At 37.3% G+C, this 14,278-nt stretch overlaps 1 protein-coding gene across 5 annotated transcripts in view; it reads left to right on the forward strand.

The window, feature by feature from the left end:
• SIPA1L3 (signal induced proliferation associated 1 like 3) overlaps window positions 1–14,278 on the forward strand; it is a 349,276-nt gene that overhangs the window by 231,872 nt on the left and 103,126 nt on the right. For all 5 annotated transcript variants that reach the window (XM_053721794.1, XM_053721796.1, XM_053721797.1 and 2 more), the window contains 4 exons: window positions 2,908–3,011; window positions 3,173–3,330; window positions 5,550–6,126; window positions 11,593–11,867. In XM_053721794.1, coding sequence (XP_053577769.1) covers window positions 2,908–3,011; window positions 3,173–3,330; window positions 5,550–6,126; window positions 11,593–11,867 — 1,114 coding nt within the window. The remainder of the gene's footprint in view (window positions 1–2,907; window positions 3,012–3,172; window positions 3,331–5,549; window positions 6,127–11,592; window positions 11,868–14,278) is intronic.

The following is a 14,278-nucleotide window of genomic DNA, read 5'->3' on the forward strand; positions in this document are numbered from 1 at the left end:
TGGCTCCTTAGCTTAGATGCCTTCTTTTTCAAATAAAGATAGCAAGAGAACGTAGAAAAATTGGTAATAGGAATAAATTAGAAAGTTGCTTAAAATTGCATTCTCTATCTAAATCATGAAAGAAAAAAATTGGGTTTAGTGTCCCTTTAATAAATCAAACCCTTTATGAAGCCCTTTATTGCTCTCCAGCAGAATTTAAGAAGTACTAAAACACTTTATAGTGTCTCCGAGACCTCTTTAGAGTGTCTTCTGATTATCTGAAAAGACATCACTAGAATCACAGACATTTGGCAAGAGGAAAAGACAGCCTGACTACACAACATCAGGAAGGGACACATTATGACTATTACAATTTTTAAAATGAGCCTTCTTTTATATGTTAATGTGATTAAAGGGATATGAGAAACAAATTCTTTCTTTCATGATTCAAAGAGAATATTCAATTTTAAACATTTTTCCAATTTACTTTTATCTAATTTGGCTTGTTATTTTGGTATCCTTTGTTGAAACGTATACCTAGGTAGGCTCAGGAGCTGGGGGGTAGTCGCTGATTGGTGGCTGCACATACATTGCTATTTTCATTGTCTTACCAATGTGTTAAGCCAGCTCCCACTAGTGAGTTTCTTCTCCTTCAATAAAGGATACCAAGAGAATGAAGCAACATTGTTAATATAAGTAAATTGGAAAGATGTTTAAAATGGTATGCTCTATCTGAATCATGAAAGGCACATTTGGATTTCATGTCCCTTTAAGTATGCCTTTCATACTATTCCTGTGTTCTCTGATTGAAGCTATTTCATAGGGTCCTAAAACTATCACTACTTATAATTAATAAGTTGATCTACCCCAATATAGTGTCTGATTCTCCCTCCACCCCAACTCAACCTTCCAAACCTCATTGATGTACACCAGAGAAAATTCATGAGGTGTTTGATAAGTTCAATACTTAAAGGGACATTAAACCCACATTTTTTCTTTCATTATTCAGACAGAGAATACAATTTTAAACAAAATTACAATTTACTTCTATTATCTAATTTGCTTCATTCTTTAGATATCATTAGTTAAAGAAATAGCAATGCACATGGGTGAGCCAATTACGAGGCATCTATGTGCAGCCACCAATCAGAAGCTACTGAGCCTATCTAGATATGCTTTTCAGGAAAGAATATCAAGAGAATGAAGCAAATTATATAATAGAAGTAAATTAGAAAGTTGTTTAAAATGGCATTTTCTATCTGAATCATGAAAGAAAAATTTGGGTTTAATGTCCCTTTAAGGGGACGTGAAACCCACATTTTTTCTTTCATGCTTTAGATAGAGCATGTGATTTTAAACAACTTTGCATTTTACTGCTATTATTTACTTTGCTTCCTTCTCTCGTTATCCTTTGCTGAAAGGTTTATCTAGGAAAGCTCAGGAGCAGCAAGGAACTTAGGTTCTAGCTGCTGATTGGTGGCTGCATATATACAGTATATACCGATTGTCATTGGCTCACCTGTGTGTTCAGTTAGAAACCAGTAGTGCACTGCTGCTCCTTCAACAAACGATACCAAGAGAATGAAGCAAATTTGATAATAGAAGTAAATTGGAAAGTTGTTTAAAATTGTATTCTCTATCTGAATCATGAAATACATTTTTGGGGGGTTTTCTTGTCCCATTAACCTGTGAATATCGTGTGTCTTCTTCCACTGGCCCCAAATAACAAAAAACACGGACATTACTTTACTTTCCCTGTTGAGGATCTTCATATCATGATAAAGGGATATTATAATTTGCTTTGTTCTCTTGTATCTCTTTGTGAAGCGATATCTAGATAGGTAGCATGCACGTGGCTGGAGCACTACATGACAGGAAATAGTGCTCTTGCTAATGTATAACGTTGTTGCAAAACTGCTGCCATATAGTACTGCAGACATGTGCACGCTCCTGAGCTTACTTTCTTGCTTTTCAACAAAGAATAATAAGAAAACAAGGAAAATTTGATAATAGAAGGGAATTGGAAAGTTGTTTAACCCTTTGAGTGCTAACGACGGCTGTGATCACAAATTTTCCCAGTCAGGTGCTGATGACGGCTCAGAGCTGTCGCTAGAACTCACCCACCTTGAGGGCAATCTGTGGGCTCCCATCGACTCCCACCTCGGCGATCAGGTCTGTATAGTGACAGGCTTCGCCGGTGCTTCACGTTTTGCGTGGTGACATCACGTGCAATGACGTGATGGCGTCACCGAGGAACTTTTTTTAAAAAATTACAATGGACAGTATAGGGAAATGGGGGCATGCTGCTTAGACGTTTGTATCTCAGGCATCTAAGCAGCTACAGACCCACAAGACCGACCGTTGGAAAGGTAATCGCCTAACGTTTCCAACGATATAAGTCTTGGGGATCTGAAGAAGAAAAAAAAGTTTAAAAAAAATATATTTAAAAAAATACTCAAATCCAGCTTAGCACCCAGGTGGGAAATTGCTTAGCACGTAAAGGGTTAAAATTGTATGTTCTAAACCATGCTTAGGATTAAAAATGTGGATGGAGCAGTTTACCTCTACACCAAGAGAGTAAGCCAGTGATATAGAACAGTGATGGCCTGCATCCTAATACATTTATATTGCAGAAGCATTAAGGGCTACATAGAAATGTGTGGCTATTAAATACACAATAATACATATCCTAAACATGTCTGCTGGTTGCTGTTATTTCCTCTTGAGGGCTGTTTTTGGAGTTGCGGCTCCAAAGCACTAATTTTGTTTGCTTTTTCCTATAGCACACATTCTTAGTTTTGTCTTTCTGGGGGCCACAAAAACTAGGGCAGAGGGGGCCACATGTGCTCTTTAAACTGCCACTTTGGCATCTTTGATATAAATTAATAGAAGGATTTCCATGACGTTAACTTTTATGTTATTTTCCAGCGGATTCCACCGGGTCGCACTCCCTTTACACCAACTACCAGGACTATGAGATAATGTTCCATGTGTCCACCTTGCTGCCGTACACGCCAAATAACCGACAGCAGGTATGATAGTCACTCTACGTTTAACAACGAGAGGATTGGGAGTTTTTAATTGTAAAACATAAAATAAGTCCTAGGAATTGTAATGACTAATGGAAGCGAAATGTGTATTGGCTTAGAATGGGTTGTTTCTTATTTGTATTTTTTTTTTTTTTTTTTTTAAGCTTCTTCGGAAGAGACACATAGGAAACGATATAGTGACCATCATCTTTCAAGAGCCGGGGGCACTGCCTTTTACACCCCAGAACATTCGCTCTCATTTCCAGCATGTCTTTATTATTGTCAGAGTCCACGACCCCTGTACGGAGAACGTCTGCTATAGGTTAGTTCATTTGAATAGTGTTTGGCAATCTAATTTGCTTCATTCTCTTTGTATCCTTTGTTGACCTAGGTAGGCTCAGGAGCAGCAATACACTACTGAGAATGAGCTGCTCATTGTAGAAATGAAATATGCTTAATTAAAGGGACATGAAACTCAACAATTGATTGATATGATTTTAAACAACTTTCCAATTTATTTCTATTATAAAATGTGCTTAATTTTCTTGGCACCCTTTGTTAAAGTAACAAATAGAGCCAAATATGTGCATCCACCAATAAGAAGATAGCTCCCAATAGTGCATTACTGTTCCTGAGCCTACCTAGGTATGCTTTTTTACAAAGAATATCAAAAAAGCAAAACAAATTCACCAGAAGACACTTAAAGGGACAGTCTACACCTTAGTCATCTTAAAGTTACCTTAGATTAAGCTGCAAATAATAGCCTGCTGCACCCCTTTCTATATCATGAAGCAGGAACAGTAAAAAAGTTATTTTAAAATGATTATCGTTTCTGGCCACTTTGAAATGGCTGCTAAGCTCCGCCCACTGATGACATCACAATCTGGCCTGCATATTGCATCCAATCACAAAAGAATCACTAGTTAGATTCAAAAGACTGTCAATGCTATTCAGCAGAGCGCATAGATGCAGCCCAGATCATTATGTCATCAGTGGGCGGAGCTTGGCACCCATTTCAAAGTAGCCAGAAACAATATTCATTTTAAAATAACTTTTTTGCTGTTCCTTCTGCATGATATAAAAAGGGTGCAGGAGGCTATTTGCAGCTTATGCTAAGGTAAGACTTTAAGATGACTAAGGTGTAGGCTGTCCCTTTAAGATAAATGACTGCATGCTTTGTCTTTAAATAAAGCGAAGAATTCCCTTTTGCTTTCCCTATGGTTTTGTAAGATTGAATAATGATTTCCAATTGATGCATTGCTTCCCTACTGTTGAAAAAATAAAGTGAAATAATAAGTCCCAATCTCTGCATTGCTTCAAACTGTTAAATATAATTCTCAAATGCAGACTTGCTTTGCTGTCTTTACACCCAATTGTGTTAATTTTCCTACAATTAAAAATTTAATGGGACATTAAACACTAAACAAATGCTAGATAGAATTGAAGCATTCAAAGAAAAAATTAGTCTGAGAATAACATGTAGGTGTATTTTTTAAAGTTTGATTAACTGTTTAAATACAAAATAAGTGTAAAGTTTTAGTGTCTATAAAACAATGGGAGCTGCCATGTTGTAACTTAGGTTACCTTCTCTGCTATAGCCAATTAGGGACAGTTATAAATAGGTCACTAGAGTGTGCAGCCAATGGCTGTGTGGAATATAACAGTGTTCTGCACTTCCATTTCTAACAGGGGCTGAAAAGCTCATCATTTCAGAATGGAATTACAGGAAATGGGAAAGTATATTGCAGAGTTTTATATTTATATTACCATCTCAAAGTGTTTAATGTACCTTTAAGTGTAATCGATAATTTCAATTCGCTATATACTTCCCTATTTCCAATCACTTCTCTACTGTTAAAGGACCATCAAATACAGCTGAATTTCACAACCAACAGATGCATAACAAAAAGAGAATGCAATACCACTTTTAAATGAACAGTAGATTTCTTTTTCCTGACAAATTTCAAAATTTGCTTCAATTTGCCGGCTTCCTATAACATGAATCACAAACCGCATATACTGTGTACTGTTGCACATGTTCAGTAGTAGCTGGTGACTCAGAAAGAGTGCATATAAAAAGACTTTGCACAATCCGATAATTGAAGTAACTTGGAAAGTGTCTTAAAACTGCATGCTTTATCTGAATCATCAAAGTTTAATTTTGACTTTAGTGTCTCTTTAAAGTAAAATGATAATTTCCAAAGCTATATTGCTTTTCTGCTGTTTAAATATAGTGAAATAATTATTCCCATTTGCTGTATTGCTTTCCTACCTTTAAAAATAAAATGAGATAATCATTTATAAATGGTGGATTGCTTACCTATCATTAAATATTGGGAAATAATAATTCTCAGTTGCTTCATTTGTTTTGTACCTTGAAATAAAGTGAAATAATTCCTAGTTGCTTTGCTTTTTTGCCTTTAATTCTGAAATAATAATTATGAAGTCACTTTAATCTCCTCTTATTGTCTTTAACAACTTCTGACGTATTCATTCTATTATCTTCTATCCTTTGACTGTGTGGTCATTTTTCTTTTACAGTGTTGCTGTTACCAGATCCAAAGATGTTCCCCCATTTGGTCCTCCAATACCCAACTGTGCCACCTTCCGCAAGTCTGATGTCTTCCGGGACTTCCTGCTAGCCAAGGTCATCAATGCAGAGAATGCTGCCCACAAATCCGATAAATTTCACACCATGGCCACTCGTACACGTCAAGAGTATCTAAAAGACTTGGCAGAGAATTATGTCACCAACACTCCCGTTGATACAACGGGCAAGTTTAATCTCATCTCCCTGACCTCCAAGAAAAAGGAAAGAACGAAGGCGCGAACTGGAGCCGAGCTGCAGAGCTCTGGCGCACTAGCCTGGCAGGTGGTGGCTCAGGACTTCTCCCAGGCTGCCGAGACGGAGTGTATTTTGGGCATTTCCAATGAATTTATGGTCCTGATTGAAACTGCCACCAAAGAGGTGGTCTTCAACTGCTATTGCGCTGACGTGATTGGGTGGACACCAGAACCACTCTCTCTCAAGATCTTCTATGGACGTGGGGATCATATATTGATACGAGCTCAGGAGGGTGGGCTGGAGGACATCAAGGAAATTGTCCAGAGGCTAAAGGTAAATGTAATCCCTAATGCTAACCATTACTTGGGGACTTTACAAATATAGATATTTAAAAATATTCATCCTTAAAGGGATAGTCTAGTCAAAATGAAACTTTCATGATTCAGATAGAGCATGTGGTTTTAAGCAACTTTCTAATTTACTCCTATTATCACATTTTCTTAGCTTAGGAGCTGGCCCATTTTTGTTTCAGAACCTGGGTAGTGCTTGCAGATTGGTATCTAAATGTATCCACCAATCAGCAAGCTCTACCCAGGAGCTGAACTAAAAATAGGCCGGCTACTAAGCTTACATTCCTGCTTTTAAAATAAAGATAGCAAGAGAACAAAGAAAAATTTATAATAGGAGTAAATTAGAAAGTTGCTTAAAATTGCTGCTCTATCTGAATCATGAAAGTTTATTTTGACTAGACTGTCCCTTTAAAGGGACATGAAACTCCAAAATTTTACTTCTTGACTCAGAGCAGGAATTTTAAACAACTTTCTAGTTTATTTCTATCATCAAATTTTCTTTATTCTCTTTGTATCTTTTGTTAAAAAAAGCTCAGAAGCGTGCACGTGTCTGGATCACTATATGGCAGCTGTTTTGCAAGAATCTTTTCCGTTTGCAAGAGCACTAGAGTGCAGCACCATTTTCTGCCATGTAGGGCCCCAGACACGTACCTAAGTATCTTTTCAACAAAGAATAACGTGGGAACGAAGCAAATTTTATAATTGAAGTAAATTGGAAACGTCTTTAAAATTGTATGTTCTGTCTGAATCACAAAAGTTTAAAAAAAAAAATTTGTCATCAATTCTTTATGTGTAGCAGTCGTCATCATTTTTGGTGTGAATACAATTTGTTGTATAAATAAAGCAATTTACTTTAATCTCCCATTAAAGGGACACTAAAGGAAATATTTGTGTATGTTTGTTATATATATATCGGCAATTAAGATATTTTTCAACAAACGATACAAAGAGAATGAAGCAAATGAGATAATGGACGTAAATTGAAACGTTGTTTAAAATTGGCTGCAACAAAGGAGATAAGGCAAACCTAAGTTACAACGTAGTGACATCAGTTACTTTATGCAGACTATAGCTTTGTACTTCTTTTTTCAATATTGAAACCGCTCATAAAAATGTCAAACAAATCTACGTATTATTCTCAGGCTTTTATTTACTGACAGTCAAGTCAAAATTAAACTTTCGTGATTCCGTTAGGACATGCAATTTTAAACAACTCTCCAACTTACTTTTATCATCACATTTGCTTTGTTCTTTTTGTATTCTTTGTTGAAAGCTAAACCTAGGTAGGCTCATATGCTAATTTCTAAGTCCTTGAAGGCCTCCCCTTATCTCAGTGCATTTTGACAGTTTTTCACAGTTAGACAGTGCTAGGTCATGTCTGTCGTATAGATAACATATTGCTCACTACCGTATAGTTATTTATGAGTCAGCACTGATTGGATAAAATGCAAGTTTGTCAAAAGAACTGAAATAAGGGGGCAGTCTGCAGAGGCTTAGAGGTAAAAAGTGTATTAATACAATCGTGTTGGTTATGCAAAACTAGGGAATGGGTAATAAAGAGATTATGTATCTTTTTAAACCATAATAATTCTGGAGTAGGCTTTCCCTTTAAATTTCATATGTTATTAGAAAGATTTGCATTGTATTTCAGTCCATGAACATACTGAATCCTAGTAGTATAGCTATTTTATCTCTTTTGCTGTGAGCTAATTTACTGATCAAGCAATCACTGTGTAGGATTCTGCAGGGGTAGGGTTCATGATCCTCTCATGGGCAGTAAAAAACACAATTTACAGAGTTAAATTACACAAAAAGTAGGCAAATACAATTATTAAGGTACACTGAAACTTTTTTTTTTAGCACAATTAAAAATGTTAAGTGAAATTCAGTTTTGAGTTCAATATCCCTTTCAGGTGTAGCAGTTTTTCTCATCCAGTTCCTGAGCTGTTTATCTGTCGAGACACTTATTAATTTTAGAGAAAATAGATAGTACAAGGAAGAGATATTTACAGACAGAAAGGAAACTGATTTTAGATGTTTTTCTGATTAGCTTTATAATGCAAATCAATTTTATACATTTTACATTACATTAATTTATTACTTTTTTTGCGTCTTCACATTGAGACTGTTTTGCCAACAAATTAGTATTAAAGGGACACTCAAGTCAAAATTAAACTTTCAGAATTTAGTGCAGCGATTTTAAACAACTTTCCAATTTACTTCTTTATTATTATTTTTTTTTTATATATTCTTTTGTATTATTATATTGGTCTTTTGATACAATGAAACAACAATGCTGTTACAGTAACATTATTTTCAAGATAGTACAGGTCATCACATTGTAACGTGGTAAATCACAACCAGCTGCAAAGTCTATTCAATCTGAATGTCCAAAGTGTTCCTTCCTGATAACAGTGGACTCGCAGTGGTTAACCAAAAAGAAAAAAGTTAAATTAGTCCGTGATAAACAGTATCACAGAAATAACAAACTTATAACTATAACTATGCCGAATCTCTCAAAGCAAAAAAAAATTAATTGTATACATCTTTAGCTCCTCCCATACCCTTCAAACCAATCCTTATGTATATGTAAAATAATTAGTGTGTTGGTCTAGGGATTAGGCATGGGAAAGAGGAGAATGAAAATGAAAGTGAGAATGATGGGCGGAGGCAAGATCACCACTTGTGATTTCCTCAGTAAGTTCAAACGCAGGTAATAACTCCTCATGTCACCCCAGAGTCCTGTGTATAGCTCCTTATGTCAATTTGTCGATCATGTTGAATATCCTCCCAAATAAATTTTAGATCATGGAAAAATTCCAGTTTATTAGCTTTAAAGTAACCATATTCTTCTAACCTCAATGTGTCAGTCATGTGGGTAGTCCAACTAATCACCTGAGTCTCTTATGTCCTGAGCTGTTATCAGGAACCACAAAGAGGACAATCTTTATGCACAATACAATAATACTGTATAGTTTTCCACATCATTTTGGTGGTGTTCAGTCACATTTTTGCGCCCCCTAAGGTTGAGGCTAAGTATGCTCTTCAACAGTATGGGTATTATGCAAATCTACTGTATTTTCTGGTCCTTTAATTACTTTCCTCCCTCTGAATGTTTTTGACAAGCCTGTTGAAAAATGTGAGCTAAAGTTTTGAATTGTTGTCCAATCAGCGCTCTCCCCATATGGCACTTTTGTTGTAGTTATAGCGCATGTTTGTTACAACTGATAAATTAAACTCCATCTAAAATATCACTAACATTCAGGATCTATTTTTAAAAAGGGGAAAGTTTATCATCACTTTAAGGAAACAATGCTTGTGCAGGAGGGAAAATATGTGTATATTAAGAAAGTTATTGGTTATTATTTTTTATTTTATTTTAAGCATTCAGTTTTGATTTGTTAGGAGCCATTTAGCGGAATTAAAATTGTACATTTAAAGAAATCCAGTTTATGTCTGTTATCACAGCCTTTTTCTTTAGGTATCTTTTGTAACTTAGATGAAATTATTCTCAGGTAGGCTCAATAACTCATAAATGGTCTGTGCACTATATGGCAGTCATATTTGTTGCAGTTATACAAACATCCTGTAGATGGAGCTTTAGAGTGCAGTAGCTTCAGCCACTCTATTGTAAAACTATATGGTAAACACAGTGCTGTACGACTAGAAGCACTGTGTAATAAAGAAGATTATTTGAATACAAACTAAGAATGCATCTATCTGGATAGGAGACATCCATACAGTTTGTGCAGGACTGTTGGTGTTCCTTGATGTCATTTAACACATGCCTGCTGCAGCTCCCTCTATATGTTGCTTGTTTAATAATGGTTCACACACTGGTGCCATATATAGTGCTCAGTGGACTCTCATGGATAGGAGCCAAGTTTCTCCAAAGTATATCAAGGGAAAAATGTAAAGTTAATAATAAATGGAAAGTTTAAAATCGTACACTATGTCTGCATCATGAAAGTTTAATTTTGACCTCCACATCGCGTTTTGCTATTGAAGATTTATTACCAGCCTGCCTGCATCACCAGTTCCTATGTTATACTATGCAGCTGATTCACAAAAGCTCAATCCATTGCTCCATTCATTAGCAACTTAATGGGCCATTATAGTAGCAAAATACGTGCGCTAATCCAAGCATGTACATTTTTAGACTATCAACCCTGCACTACTGTGTGTTTAACCCCCTGTAAATGGGTTAAACACATAGTAGAAATAGCGCTCCCTAACTCAGGTGAAGCAGTAAATTCTAGTCTTTTTTTAATCTAGAACAATTTGTATGCTATAATATGCTGGTACAGAATCTCCAGCTGCCTTCGTGTTTAAAGAGATATTGTATTCATTTTCTATTATGTATATGAAAGAGCAGTAGTTAAACTATATATTTTCAGTGTTCTCCCCAGGGCCTATTTAGTGGGTCCATCACCTGACTGATTTAACTGACCACCAGGCTAAAATTAGCTAATAATGTTTCCAATATTTGTTTCACAAATTATCAACAAATAAATTCCGTTAAATTATGCAATTAACCAGGACTTCGGATAGTTTAAGTAACATTTATAAATAACACAATATGTTATGATATTGCAAAGTATTACATTGCCCTCACTCGGCGACTTCATAATGCCACCCAGCTGGCAATCATTTCTGTGAACACTGTATATACATTTCTTTCTCATTAAATAATAAAGGTATTTAAAGGGACAGTTTAGTCTAAATTAAACTTTCATGATTCAGATAGGGCATGCAATTTTAAACAACTTTCCAATTTACTTTTATCATCAAATTTGCTTTGCTCTCTTGGAATTCTTTGTGGAAAGCTAAATCTAGGTAGGCTTATGCTAATTTCTAAGCTGTTGAACTGCCTCTTATCTCAGTGCATTCTGAAAGTTTTTAACAGTTAGACACTGCTAGTTCATGTGTGTCTTATAGATAACATTGTGTTCACTCCCGTGAAGTTATTTATGAGTCAGAACTGATTGGCTAAAATGCATGTCTGACAAAAGAACTGAGATAAGGGGGCAGTTTGCAGAGGCTTAGAAACAAGATAATCACAGAGTAAAAACTATATTAATATAACCGTGTTTTCTGTGCAAAACTAGTGGAATGTGTAATAAAGGGATTATCTATCTTTTTAAACAATACAAATTCTGTAGTAGACTGTCACTTTACATTTTGAGTGAAACTTACAGGAAGTGCATGAATGTGTACAACTGATTTCTAACTGGCTAACATGGATAACTCACACAAAAAAAGTTTGTTTATTCAACACAGGAATACTCATTGTCAAAGAAAAAAACACAAAGACAATACTTTCTTTTAGATGGAGACATTATTTGAGTATGACATCCCTTTAAATATCTGTTTGATCACAATGTGTACACAGTGAGTTGTTTTTCTCTCTGCGTGGTCTGCCAATATTAATCTTTTTTTTTTTTCTTAGATAATGACGACGGGGTGTGAGACAGTGGACATGACTTTGCGCAGGAATGGGCTGGGTCAACTAGGCTTCCATGTCAAATATGACGGCACGGTGGCGGAGGTGGAGGATTACGGCTTTGCATGGCAAGCTGGTTTACGTCAGGGCAGCCGGCTAGTGGAGATCTGCAAGGTAGCAGTGGTGACTCTCACGCATGATCAGATGATAGACCTCCTGCGGACCTCCGTAACGGTCAAGGTGGTGATCATACCACCTCATGAGGATGGGGTACCCCGAAGGTAAACACAACTGCAGCTACTAATAACCTTGTGACTTCTATGTGACCCGTTATGACACCGTTTTATCTGTTCTTTGAATAGCCTTGTAGATATTTGATGAGCCTCATAGAGCTTAGCGGTTGGGAAATGCCAAAGAAAAGAAAAGGTTACATGCTATAGTGAGGGAGAGGGCTCCAGAAAGTAGCTGTGTGTTATATTAAGGAAGAAGGGGGCTCCTGGGAGATTGTGTGCTTAAAGTGATAGTAAATCCTAGCGTTTGTGAAACACTAGGATTTACCAGTGGAACAAATCAAGGGGACTTTCAGTCATGAAGTATAAAATACTTCATGCTGAAAGTTCCTTTATTTGTTTGAAGTGTTCGCCACACTGAGCTGCTCAAGCAGCCCGCGGCAGAACGCTATTTCTATCTTAATATGGGAAGAGTCCACAGCTGCATTCCTTACTTGTGGGAAAAACTGAACCAGGCCACCAGTAGGAGGTAAAGACACCCCAGCCAAAGGCTTAAATACCTCCCCCACTTCCTCATAACCCCAGTCATTCTTTGCCTTTCGTCACAGGACGTTGGCAGAGAAGTGTTAGAAGATTTCGGAGTAGTCTCTTATGGAGGGTAGTACTCTTCGATATGGGACTGGAGTTTTAAGTAGTCTTGTCAGCCTCTCAGTGAGAGCATGGATGAAAGTCCGGAGATGCAGGGAGAGACTTTCTGCGAAACCATCCCGACTCATATTAACAGCTCCATAGGCAATCAGCGTTGACGAGTTTCGCTGCCTGCTTTCTTCACTCAAGTCCATGTCAGAAGCGATGCTACTATCTCTCACACTTGAAGGGCCGTGTTCCTGTTCCACGGCGTAGATTCTTGTATGATCGTTTCATATTTTATACATGTATGATAACGCAAGAAGACAGGGTTACAGTGTCACTCCTTTTATCTGTATAGAATCAAGGGTTAATATCTCCTTAGGGGGATTATTGCACAGGGGGAATAATCTTATATGTTTATTTGATTTTATGCTGCTTTTATGTGTGAGATGTTATGGGCTCATAGGCTGTTAAGGAATATACAGGTTTCACTTTCACTTTGAGAGCCATGCAGCATAGCGCGCTTTCTCATAGCAGGGACAGTCCTGCATTGTGCACCATGTGATTCATTCCCTTTTTCCTGACCGGGTGTCTATCAGGGAGGAGCCATAAATCTCTGTACTGTCTGGGTCATAGGAGGTGGTGAGTGCCCCAGGGGTGCTGTTTTTTTAGTAAAATAAGATGTTTTATTTCTCTAGTTCTCCGGTTATTGCACTAGAGATGGAGGATTCTGTTACTTTAGAGGGCACTCCCTCTATTCTTAATGAGTAATTCCTGTTTATATAGTGAGGAGGCCTTAGTTCCGCCCTCTCAATTATGTTCCATATGCCTTGATAATGTGATAATATCAAACATGTTTGATACCACAGAGCCGTCCAGTGAGGTGCGTACCCTACATTCTTATATCTCTACACATACAGTTTTCCCGTAGCATTGCTGATCCTCCATCTGGAGAGGACCTTTTTTCTAGGGCTGTTGAAAATAATCGGCATCACGATGCAGCCTTTAACGATGCTTGCATCGATGCAGTGAAGAGCCGAATCGATTCACACATCACGTGACCCTGCCACCGGACCGACCTGCGGCAAAACTAGGAACTTTCTCCCTTCATTTCCTCCCACAGACCAGCCCTATTGCTTTCCACAAGCACGCCTTTCGGACAACATCCCTCAGATTGCGTAACGGTCTCACCCTGTCCCTTGGAGTGGGGCGGGACGTGTTTGACAGCGCTCCCTTCTCCTGCTGCTTACAGCTGTGGTTGCCGTGACGCCGGGCTGAGGAAAGGAGGCGGCGCTGGTTGAACTCACCGGGAAAACCGCTCCCTGAAAATAGTGAGGCAGCACCAAGTTCAGGCATGTGAGCTCTCCCCGCTCTAATACAGCTGTAATAAATTCTTGGACACAGGGGTCACAATTTAATCTTAGAACCACAGTAACTTGCCAAAGGTCACAAAATATAGCCCCAGTGGACTCGTGTTATTGTAATATTGATCGTAGCCTGTGTCCAGAGAGGCAATCAAACAGATTTATACACCTTAACCAAGTGATTTTGCCACAGAAACACAAGCACCACACATTTTCCTGTGAATAATTAAGATTAAAAATTATTGAATTGTAAAAAACATTTGGCTGGGACACTGAAGCCTTAATCTAATTTCCGATGAGACACACAAATATCTCTCTAACAGTCTGTGTTTTTTTGTTTGTTATTTGCCAATAAAATAAATAACTGAACCTCAAAGCAAATTAGCTTCTTTATTTCTAAATTAAGTTGCATTTCGTTTTATTTCAGAAGCTGTTTAATTAAATAGAAGAATGGTTAATTGTTGGGTG

The sequence above is a fragment of the Bombina bombina genome, chromosome 7, assembly GCF_027579735.1.
Source record: "Bombina bombina isolate aBomBom1 chromosome 7, aBomBom1.pri, whole genome shotgun sequence".
NCBI lineage: Eukaryota > Metazoa > Chordata > Amphibia > Anura > Bombinatoridae > Bombina > Bombina bombina.